Below are 11,747 nucleotides of genomic sequence, written 5' to 3'. Positions count from 1 at the left end.
GAAGGCACTCCACAGGTGCACAGGTCAACAGGGAAGTTTAGTAAAGGTCTGTCATCAAATTAATATCGGGGAGCAGAGAAGAGGTAGGGTGCTGTATCTCTGAAACACACATTGCAAGGAAGTTCATTTGGGGCATTCCCGTTGCCATTATTGTTCAGACCTGACTTATAGCTTGACACTGAAAAACACTTGATTGTGGTCAGATAAAATCTTCTACACACACACACAGCTGGAACAACCAAACTCTAACTGACAGGCACCATTAAAGAGGTATATTGTGTGCTAATATTGTATCAAGGATGAATACACATCAGCTTTTAATGTCGGTGTGTATCAGAATTGGTAATGTTATTCTGTGAGCACTGAATATCAACTGTTATACAAGCTAGTTACAGCAGTGGGAAGTCACATACATATTCTATTAACATCATTTTCCTGAGGAAAATTCTGTGAGATTAATAATGGGATTAATTATATTACTAGTTGGAATCATGTCTTTCAAAATGACAAAGGTGTATGTGAGATGACTTTCAGGATTTTTAAACCAGTAATTTGTGGAAATATACTCACATCATAGCAAATCCTGATTACATATTCTGTTGATCTCAAATTTTAGTGTGTGTGCTTTTTCAGTCATCTCCATGCTATCTAACCCCCTCTGCTGGTATAAAAAAGGCTGATCTCAGTAAAAATTATGTTTTCAAATAAATGTATCTAGAATTGTGGTGCCCACTGCCTGCCTAATGTTTTGGAAGTTGTGGGTTGTTGCTAAGCTGATGGAGCTTGCCGTAATGGTAAATAATGTGCTACAAGTAGTAGGATAATAATTAGAGTATTGGCATCAAGAATGTCATATATACCTATAACTCAGGATAATGCTTCCTGGATCTAATGAAGAGAACGGTAGTCCATGAAATCTTATGCCATAATAAATGTGATAGTCTTTAAGGCACACTAGACTCTGTGTTATTGCTGTTGTTTTTTGCTGTAACAGACTAACACAACTACCCTTTATTTCTAATTTCCAATGTATTTCAAAGCAACACCTTTTATCTTTCACAGTAACTTTTTTCCTCACTGCTGTGATTGGCACCTATATCTCAGAGAACAGGGACTTTTGTATAGAGGGGGATTGTTTTTTGTTGTTATGTTTACTATTCATGTTTTCAATTAAAAAAAAATTAAAAAGTCAAGGATTGGAGACAGACGATAGACTGGGTTACAGATCTGTTACAGAGGAATAATTTTCCTTGTTATATACACTCATTTTTTGGTTTTGGTTTTCAAAAATATGAAAAATCTATCTTTCAATAGAGGGTTGAGTGTATATACACCATGGACAATAATGAAAATGCCCTGGAAAAAACGACTCTGTCTCAACCCAATGGCCATGTCTATAACTGAGTAGTCTTGAGCAATGTAGTTATGAATATATATATGACTGTCATTTATGGAGGGGGATAACCATGTATGCATGTCCCTTTGAGCCACCTTGAAGGAAAGGTGGGATATAAAAGTAATAATAAATAAATATAAAACAAATGTGAGTGAAAATAGTAAAAAAAAGTATATAAAATAGTTATACACATGCACACACACAAACACAAACCAAATTAACTCACTGCTAAGGCACAAAATGCTGAGTTTTCATTGGTCAAGGAAGCTGAGAGAATTGCCATTAAACTTTCAAAGTATCACATTGACAGGGTTTGCTACAGCATGTAGCCACTTATGTTTTTCAGCCACAATAACTTAAGTGAACTGCAATTTATAGTGAAGAAAATGTGAGAGTGTGGTAACAATGGCTTGTATCCAACATACTCAGAGCAGACTCATTGAAAGCAATGGACATGAGTGACTTTGATCCATTAATTTCAATGGGTTTAGGTTTGAGTTGAACTTTAGTTGGATACCACCCAACATCTTTCTCAATAATTTCAATGAGATACATTTCAATTTGTCACATTTGCACAATTATAGGGAATAACATGGCAAGCAAGAAGAAGGAAGTTCAGCTACAGGTATCAATTTTGTCTTTTATTTGAATTGTTCAACTATTTGCTGGAACACCTAGCATTTTAGAGCTAACAAAATTCTATAGGGAACAGCTGCAGCACTGGGGTACTGGAGAAGACCTGCCCTGGGAGTATTTGAGCACCTCGTGCTTTGCTTGCTCCCCGGGTTACTTACTCTTGAGACAGCTGAGGTCCCTGGTAAGTGCTGTAAGGAATGGGACCCGTGCCTGGCCCTGAATCCAGAGAGAGGCTGCACTTAATATTGCAGACTCTTGCATCAGCTCCTGGCTGGGCCAGGGGGCATAAAAGCCCAGCAGTCCTTGGGTGGTGGGCCTGCTGCTGGTAGGGTCACCACCACAGGGGTGACATCAAAGGGTGTTTTCCCTTAGGTACGCCTAAGGGCAAGGGCACTGCCTTTCTCTTTTTTTTCAAATGTAGATGTTGGATAGTGGGGAGGGCATATGTGTGATTCCTGTGCAGTGTGAGACCCTGTACAGTGAACTGTATGAGAAAATCACCAGATGCCTTCAGAGTGAGAGGATGTAACTGGCAGAAGACTGGCCCTCCCTGGGTGTGAAATGGGGAGAAGTAGATGGGCTTAGTGTGAAAAGTATTGGGTGGGTTTGGTGTAGTTCTAGTAGTACTGCTCCCAATTCTCTCAGAAACCTACTGAGATAATTGGCTCTGGTAGGTTTTGTTGGTGAGCTGTTGTTGTTTATATCATATGATTAGGAAGAGTCTTGGGAAGAAGAGACATGGGTGATGCCACCCTAATTTCCGTGATCGGGGCAAAGGGAAGGTACAGCCATGGGGAGACAAATCAGCTACCATGGAAGGTGAGGACAAGAATATCTACGCTTTGTTTCTTGCTCCCACTCCTCCCATGGATGGGTTCCTGGTTGTTCATTTGCCATGCCCACTAGCCTGTGAATGCTGTTGTTTAATGCCAGATTGGTACACAGTAAGACTACACTCATCCGTGATTTAATCATGTTTGAGGGTACAATCTGGTGTGTATTACTGAGACCTAGGTAGGTGAGCTGGGAGGAGTTGATCTGACCCAGCTTTGCTCACCTGGATACTCTGCACAGGCTGCACAGATGTGGGGAGGAGTTGCTGTGGCCCACAAAACTTCTATCTCTGTCACCAGGAAACTACTCTGTGTTGGAGCTGGCTGTGAGGGCCTGCACAGCAAGGGTTGTTGCTCGTGTACTATCCACACTACTGCCCAGCAGCTTCTTTGACCAAGCTGCGGAGGCCATCTCGGCTGTGGTGCTGAAGGAGCCCAGTCCTGAGTGATTTCGATATCCATGCTGAGTCTGCCTCTCATGTTCCAGCTCGGGCCTTCATGGCCTCCATGACAACCATGAGGCTGTCTTAAATTGTCCCCGGTCCTACACATAGGGCAGGGCACACCTTCTATTTGGTTTTTGCTCCAGATGGAGGAAGGGGTGGCCTGGATATGGGGAGATGGATGTCATCCCATTGTCATGGTCAGATCACTGCCTAGCCAAGTTTGGACTTTTGGTTCCAATTCTCCCCTGCACAAGTGGTGGGCAGATTAAGATGGCACACTCCTGGAGACTAATGGAATCCACTGGATTCCTGAATGTTCGGGGGGGGGGGAGTCCAGCAGATAGAGCAGATGACCGTGTTGAAGCCCTTGTGATGCTGTGGAACAATGAGATTCGTCAGGATCTTGACACGATTGCCCCTGAGCGACCTCTCTGGCTTTGTGGAGCTCAATTTCCACCATGGTACACCAGTGAACTAAGGGTGATGAAACAGGCCAAACAGCAGCTAGAATGCAAGTAGTGAAAAGCATGCTGTGAGGCCTTCCAGGCACAAACGAAACAAAACTGTGCCTATTGTGTGGCAGTGAGGGCAGTAAAGAAGGCTCACTTCCCTGCCTCCATCATATCCTCAAGTAGCCATCCAGTGGAACTTTTTTGTATTGTCAGGGGTCTGTTAACATCAACTCCAAGAAATGAAAGCCCCCTGTGAATTGTTTGCAAGGCAATTTAAGGGTAAACTTGCTCATCTCCAATCTTGACATCCCATCCACATTTACTGTAGTCTCTAGTGAAGTATCCAATGCAACATCTGCTACAACTTCTTGGGATCAGTTACAGTTGATACGGCCTAATGATGTGGACAAGGTGCTTGTGACAATGCAGCCAGCAATGTGTCTTCTCAACCCTTGCAGCTTATTAAAGCTTGCCAAGGGAATATGACCGAGTGGATCCAGGGTGTGGTCAATGCATCTTTGTAAGAGAGAGTGGTCTCAGCTGCCTTGAACGAGGCAGTGATCCAACCACTCCTGAAAAAGCCCACCCTGGACCCATTGGTTTGTGACAACTACTGCCTGGTTGCAAATGCCCCTTTTAGGGAAGGTGAGTGAGAGGGTTGTGACATAGCAATTGCAAATACTCTTGGATGAAACAGATGATCTTGACCCATTCCAATCTGAGTGCAAGCCTGGTTGTGGGACTGAATTGGCCTTGGGCACTCTGGTGGATAATCTTTACTGGAAGAAGGACAGGGGGATATAACCCTGTTATTCTTACTTGATTTCTCAGCAGCTTTTGATACCATTGACCACGATATTTTTCTGAGATGACCTGGTGAGATGGGTATTGGGGGCACTGTTTTACAGTGATTCCAATCCTATCTCCACGGCAGAGCTTGGAAAAGTTACTTCTTTAAACTACAACTCCCATCAGCCCCAGCTGGCATGGCCACTGGATTGGGCTGGTGGGAGTTGTAGTTCAAAAAAGTAACTTTTCCAAGCTCCGCTCCAGAGTCACTTTCAGAGAATAACACTGGGTAATTGTCTCTCTGTTCCCTGGCAGTGGTGCTGTACTGCCAGTGATGCAGAGTACTCTCTAGTCCCCAATGCTATTTAACATCTATATGAAGCCACTGGAAATGGTCACTAGGAGATTTGGGGCAAGGAGTTGGCAGTACACTGATGATCCCCAGCTCTTTTTCTCAGTAAGATTTGAATTGGGAGAGGCTGTGCAAGCCCTGGACCAGTGCCTGGACTCAGTGGTGAGCTGAATGAGGGCCAGTAAACTGACTATGAATCTGAGCAAGATGGAGACACTGTGGGTTGGTGGTTCTCAGGTTCAGATAATTGGTTAACTGCATGCTTTGGGTTGTACTGCCTCTGAAATAGCAGGTTCGCAGTCTGGGGGTGCTGCTGGATCCATCTTTGTCGCTAGAGGCCCAGGTGACCTCAGTGGCTAATAGTGCCTTTTAGCAGCTTTGACTGATAAGCAGTAGTGTAGTTGCAAATTCAGGTCCCTTCATGATAGTTACAGCCACACTACTCCCTCTTTTTTTTGCCACTGAGTTGAGAATGAGATTCTTGTTAATGCCTTCTCCCAGAACAACAGATGTCCCTAGGAGCCAATAAGCACAAAAGAGGAGGGTGTTAGCTACTGCAAAGAGTCTTCTCAGTGGCTAACTCACCTCCTTTCATTCTGATTGGCTCCAATCAGCAGGAAAGGGCAAGGAAGCATGTTAGAGGGCTCTTCTCAATGGCTAACACACTCCCCTTTCATGCTAATTGGCTCATAGGATACTAGAAACATTGGGACCCTGCTCCCAAAAAAGTAAGCGGTCTAAGACCCCCTGAGACCCTGGACAACTGCACCACTGCTGATAAGATAGCTGTGGCTGTTTCTGGACTGGCATAGCCTGACCGTTGTTGTCTATATGCTCCTAATCTCCAGGCTGGATTACTGTAATGCGCTTTATGAGGGGCTGCCCTTGAGGTTGGTCCAGAAGCTGCAGCTGGTGCAAAATGTGGGAGTGTGACTGCTCTCTGGGACAGGACATTGCCCACACGTTATCCCACTGCTGAAAGTTCAAGGTTCTGGTTTCGGTGTATAAAGCCCTAAACAGCTTGGGATCAGGATACCTGAAAGACTGTCTTATCCCTTATATGCCCAGCTGATCACTGCATTCTGCAGGTGAGGGCCTCCTGAGGACACCATCTCATCAGAAGGTCTGTTCTGCACAACATAGGAATTGTGCCTTTAGTGTTTGCAGCTCCCCTTGGAATTCCCTCCCTTAAATAGTAACAGGCGCCATCTCTGTTGTCTTTTCGGCACCTGCTGAAGACCTTCCTCTTTCAACCAGCCTTTTCAGTAGAGACCTTATCCCAGCTGCACCCATGTTGGAATTGTTTTTAAATATGTTCTTAAAGATCTTTTAAAATACTTTAAAAAATGTTTTGTCTTTAATATGTTTTATTTTTAAGATATTTTATAGATGTTTATAGTGTTTTGTCCTTGGAGAGGAAGGGTGGGATATAAAATTAATTAATAGTAATTATTTTAATAATACATTTGCTTTACTTAAGACAGTAATAGTCAGTCAAGTGCAATGGGAAGAAATGCTGCTGAATAAAGGTCTAACAGGTACAATTTCCCTCCTTTTCCTCATATATGAAACTGTGCATGTGTATTATTGTTTAATATTGTGCACCCAATACAGTGTATTTGCAAGTGTATGTGCCTTGTAACCACTTTACTGGATGTACATTCTTGTGTGATTTTTGCCTTTCAGAACTTATTTGCTATCAGTACCCCAACAATAAGGTGGATCAGCAACCCTGACCCCACTGACACCAACTCCTTCCAATGTAAACAGCAGCTTCAAAGGAGCAATTTTCATCAGGATTGCAAGGTGGTGGTGGCAAAGGGCCATCTCCCTGCCTCCTGCAATCCCAATAATAATCTGCTTTCCCATTAGTTCCAGTTGCATTTTTTAATAAATGGGCACATTAAATGCAAAGATTCATTTACTGTCGTATCTAGTTTGGCCATCAGGCTCTGTAGCACAGGCACCCAGTGTCTGATCTCCAAGCAACAGAACTCTTGATTTGAATCTTTGTGGTGTCAGCCTTACATCTATATACTTTAAAATAAAAATGTAAAGACACCCAGTGTCTGACATAGGCAAGAGGGAAGCAGGAAAGGCTTCTGATTTCCAACTAATCTATTTACTTTTGTGATAAGAAACAAGTAGGTTGTAACTGCCTTCGGCAGTGGTGAAAGAATTGCTGCTAATAGTATAAGTATATGGCATAGTAGTGAACCTTAATACATATGTTAGTTCCTGGAATTGGATTGCTTACTGCTACTAATACATCCTATTATTAATTTGTGAATTTCCCCCAAACTCTGGTAAAAAACATGACTTTAACACAGGGACGTACCTGCATTTTCACATCTTCCCACTTCTCTCCGCAAAACTGAAAAACTGATATTACCCATTTGAAATGATGTGTTTCATTGAGGTGTGTTGTTGGTGGTGGTGTGTGTTTGTTTGTTTTTCAGTAGTAGATGTTTATCAGGCTTGGTGTGGACCTTGCAAAGCTGTGCTGAGCTTATTCAGAAAACTAAAAAATGAATACGGTGAAGATAATCTTCTACATTTTGCTGTGGTACGGATTTAAATATGAAGCTTTCCAATACCAAAAATTTTGGAGAAGTACATTTTTGTGTTACTAACTTTTTTGTTGAGATCATAGTAAAACAATGAAGATTAAATTTAAAAGGCACAGCCATTATTTTATTGATAGGGAGACATTTCAGCTGGTAGAGAAATCATGTAGTAATATATAAGCTGCTGCTTAATTATGAAAAGAGGGGAAGAGGAACAAAATTATAATAGATGAACTCTAGCCATCCTTAAGCAAGGGATACAAACATTGGCACAGTTGTAGTTCATCTACAAGTAGTAATGCAAAAAATCCAAACCTTCAACATATGTGACTTTCAGAAGGAAGGAAATATTATGTTCTCAAATTAAGGAGCATTATTGTTTTCAGTGAAATGAAATGGACTGCCTTCAAGTCGATTCCGACTTATGGGCTACCCTATGAATAGGGTTTTCATGGTAAGCAGAGGTGGTTATACCATTGCCTTCCTCTGAGGCTGATTTCCAATAAACTTCAGGGACTGTTCCACATCTCTAAAGGCCAACAGCTTTTGGGTTCTCCAAAACATGGAAATACAACCCCCTTCCAAAATGTTTAGTGTTCTTTCAGAACATATTTGCAGCAAAATTCATATAAGAGGTTCACTATTAAAGAATATTAGTAAAGATTTGAGATTTCCCCAAAATTTGGAGTACTTACTCTTCCTAATCCAGAAAAAAACTAGAGAAGTCCTTTAAGCACCTGGCAGCACCCCATTTGGTTCTTTGAATTCAGAAAGTTGCCTGTTTGTTACTTCGGATTAATTCATATGGAGTATAAAAAAACCCCACATGCATGGGGGGGGGGGAGATATGGGCCATTTAGACATTCTCCTTTGCACTCTCAGAATTGCTTTTTAAGATGTTTTTAAAGCTTTTTTTTAAGATGCTTTTTAAAATGTGTTTTAAAAGACGTTCTGTTTTAATATGTTTTAAAGTCTTTTGTTTTTAAGATGTTTAAGAGTGCTTTTAGTGTTTTTGTTTGCTGTTCTAGGCTGGGAGGAAGGGCAGGATAGAAATCAATTAAATAAATAAATAAATAAAGAAAGACTTGCAAGATATTAAGGCAAATACCACCATTCTGGGACAGGAGCTCCAGGAATAGAGACTGAAGTGTAATCAAGAGATAGGATCCTTAAGAGCACTAGTTTGAGGGTATGGGGCAGTGTCATAGGAATATCCTTTGCTGCATTAAGAATATTGCCAGTTCTTTTATATTTTTACATTCATATCTGTTTTGCTATTTGAGATTATATATACCCAACTTGGCCCCAAGCACTGGCCAGAGGAGGAGCCACTGTAAGGGGTTTGCTTTCCTTCTCCCTGCCAGAAAGAAAAAACTGCACTGCTAGGTGTGGTGACAATGAAGTGACAGATACAGATATGGGATTAAAACTCTGTCACAACCTTTATTGCATAACTACACAGAGATCAATTAGGACTCGTTAAAATTGGGGTTTGAAGGGGGGAATCCCTTTTCCCTCTGCACCGAGTAGTTGGCCTGCCTGTCCAGGTTGCTGGTGTTCCTTGGCTGCCATGCTTACCCCTTGAGCCTAGCTGTCTGTAAATAATAGAGTGCAAGATTAAAATGAAAACCAGCACCAGGTCCAGCAGGTGCCCCAAGCACCTAGCTAGTTCTTGCTCTGCTGAATTACACTTACTGCCTTGCCTATGCCTTTTTCAGTGTCATCTAGAATGGTCACAGTTATGGTGAAGTGATATTTATTTTGAATGGGGTCTCATTTGGAAACAAGGAAGGAAACACTCAGGAGACTGAAAATCAAATTCTCAGTGAACTAATCAGAAGTAGTCTATAGGAAAGTGTATGGGAATTGCTATTGCATAGCATGGCTTGCAGGTGTTTGGGGGGGAAACATAGATTATCTGTATGTTCTTCATTTAAGGCAGAGGCTAATAGCGTCGTGAGTCTGCTCCCGTTTAAAGATAAATGTGAACCTGCTTTTATCTTCTGTGTGGTAAGTAAATGGCGAATGACTTGTTTTGTTCCTAATTCTCAATTTCCAGATTGAAAAGAGATATTACTGAAGCATGAATCTATATAAAATATTTGGCCGTGGTACAATGTACCATTCAGATAAGTGTGTGTGGTAGCAGTGCCTTCTGCTAGGTCATAAAATATGATAATGTACCAAAAATTCAAGGAATTTGGAATCCTCTGGATCACACATGTACAGAACATTTTATATGCAAATATACTCATGTAAACATTGTAATATATTTTATTGATTTTTATGCACCATATAGATAACATCTGTCCCCACCCCACCTCACATTGCTCCAAATACCTGTTTATCCGTAATCTTGCATTTTGCTCATGTAAACATTTTTCTATTACGCTGAACTCATTTTTCACACACACAAAATGGCTTCTTTGAGCCATTACCATTGAGAATGTCAAGCTTGGTATGTAGAAATCAAAGTTTTCTCTACCAATGTCCTCCGAACAGTCCAAGATGAGAAGGTTTCAGACAAGAAACCAGTAAATGTTCAGTGATTTTTTTAAAAAAAAATGTGTATGTGGACAGCACTGTACACTGTTCAGCAATAACTGAATTATTGATTGTCTGAAAAGTGCCTCCAATTAATTTGAGCAACAGTTTTTTAAAAAGTTTTAATACAAAAGTGATATAAATATTTAAAAACAACTCAAAGTAGCAGGTGTGCATGAATTTTCTTGGAGTACCAGCAGATGCTGGAAGTAGTGTTTAGTTGTGTGAGAAGCGGGGGGTTCCTGTCACATCACCACCCTGTCAACACTCCACCTTTAGCAGAGGGAGATGTGGTTTCCATTTTCTTCCACTACCCTTTATAACAAAGCTTCTGTTAGGGACTCTGCCTATTTCCCCCAGTCCTTGTTATAAGCATCCAGGTTTCCAGTCAAGTCTCAACCCCTGTGTATCTTTACGACTCTCAAATATAACAACCCTGAGTTGGCCCTCTGTAATTTGCTACAGTTACTCTCAGGTACTTTGCTGCCACCATTGATACTGTTTCCCCCTTTTTCTTTATGTTTGTCACCCTTGTAATAGCTGGCCAAGAGCCAGGCACGTTTAAAAAGAAAAATAAGTTTATTTGTTTAACAGATGTTTCTTAAGCAAGATTATTTACTTTTCAAATACTCAGGCATGTGGTTTCTAAATATGTTCTTTACTGATACAGGTCCAGCAGTCTTTACTGTATTGTCATCTAATATTAATCTGGTGTGGCGTAGTGGTTAGAGTGTTGGACTATGGCCTGGGAGACCAGGGTTCAAATCCCTGCACAGCCAGGAAGCTCCCTGGGTGACCTTGGGCCAGTCACTGCCTCTCAGAGGAAGACAATGGTAAACCCCCTCTGAATACTGCACAACATGAAAACCCTATTCATAGGGTCACCATAAGTCGGGATCGATTTGAAGGCAGTCCATTTCCATTTTTTTCACCACCCTCTACAACCCCCCCACCCCACATCCTCCAGCCCTCTCCCTCCAAACGTCAAACCTTATCCCTCTCCAACTTCAGTCCCTAACCCTAACTGTCAACTGTCAAACCTTTTAAATATATATCAGTCATTCCATTCACCCAGCCAATCATGTGCAGCATTCACCAACATTCCATACTCTCATTCCTCCCTCCCAACTCTCCCTACTTAGCATACGCACACTATTAAAACCTCACTTACCATAAACATTGAAATAAATCCACAATAATTATTTACACAGAAATATGGAACATCACAATGCTTCTTCTAAGAACCCAGTCATATGCTGGCATTTTGTGGAGGTGCAGAACCAGCCATTGCTATCACAATGCTGTGTGATCATGAGGGCTGGCTCCATGGTTTTTCAGGCAGGACTCTCTTCCACAGATCTCCGCAGCTAAGACTTCCAGCGTTGCCACACCATTGACTCCCCTCCTGTTTGTTTATTCAAACTGAACAAATAATTCATTAAAATGTATAAGTGGATCTATACTAAGTTTGTTGAACTCAATTCCCATGGAAATCAACGGGAAGTCATAACTTTTCCCATTGATTTCAATAGACTCAGCTTGAGCTCAACTAACATACAGTGTAATCCTATAGATGCTTACTTGCAGGTAAGTTCCACTGAGCAAAAAAGGGCTTACTCCAAAGTAAGTGTATATAGGATTGCAGTTCTGTGCATGTCTACTCAGAAATAAATCCATCAAGTTCAATAAGACCTAATCTTAAAAAATAAACAAGTTAATGGGCAATACCCAA

The 11,747-nt window shown here is 41.5% G+C and overlaps 1 protein-coding gene across 1 annotated transcript in view; it reads left to right on the top strand.

Moving 5' to 3' along the window:
- The first annotated feature begins 1,988 nt into the window (after window positions 1-1,988).
- Window positions 1,989-11,747, top strand: part of NME8 (NME/NM23 family member 8) — a 33,988-nt gene continuing 24,229 nt past the window's right edge. Inside the window, exons 1-4 of the mRNA XM_061587474.1 lie at window positions 1,989-2,021; window positions 6,385-6,442; window positions 7,364-7,470; window positions 9,410-9,481. Of these exons, the coding sequence (XP_061443458.1) occupies window positions 1,989-2,021; window positions 6,385-6,442; window positions 7,364-7,470; window positions 9,410-9,481 (270 nt within the window). The remainder of the gene's footprint in view (window positions 2,022-6,384; window positions 6,443-7,363; window positions 7,471-9,409; window positions 9,482-11,747) is intronic.

The sequence above is a fragment of the Rhineura floridana genome, chromosome 10 (genome assembly GCF_030035675.1).
Source record: "Rhineura floridana isolate rRhiFlo1 chromosome 10, rRhiFlo1.hap2, whole genome shotgun sequence".
NCBI classification, from domain to species: domain Eukaryota; kingdom Metazoa; phylum Chordata; class Lepidosauria; order Squamata; family Rhineuridae; genus Rhineura; species Rhineura floridana.
Note: the sequence above shows the minus strand (reverse complement) of the source record. Positions and strands in the feature narration are given on the sequence as shown.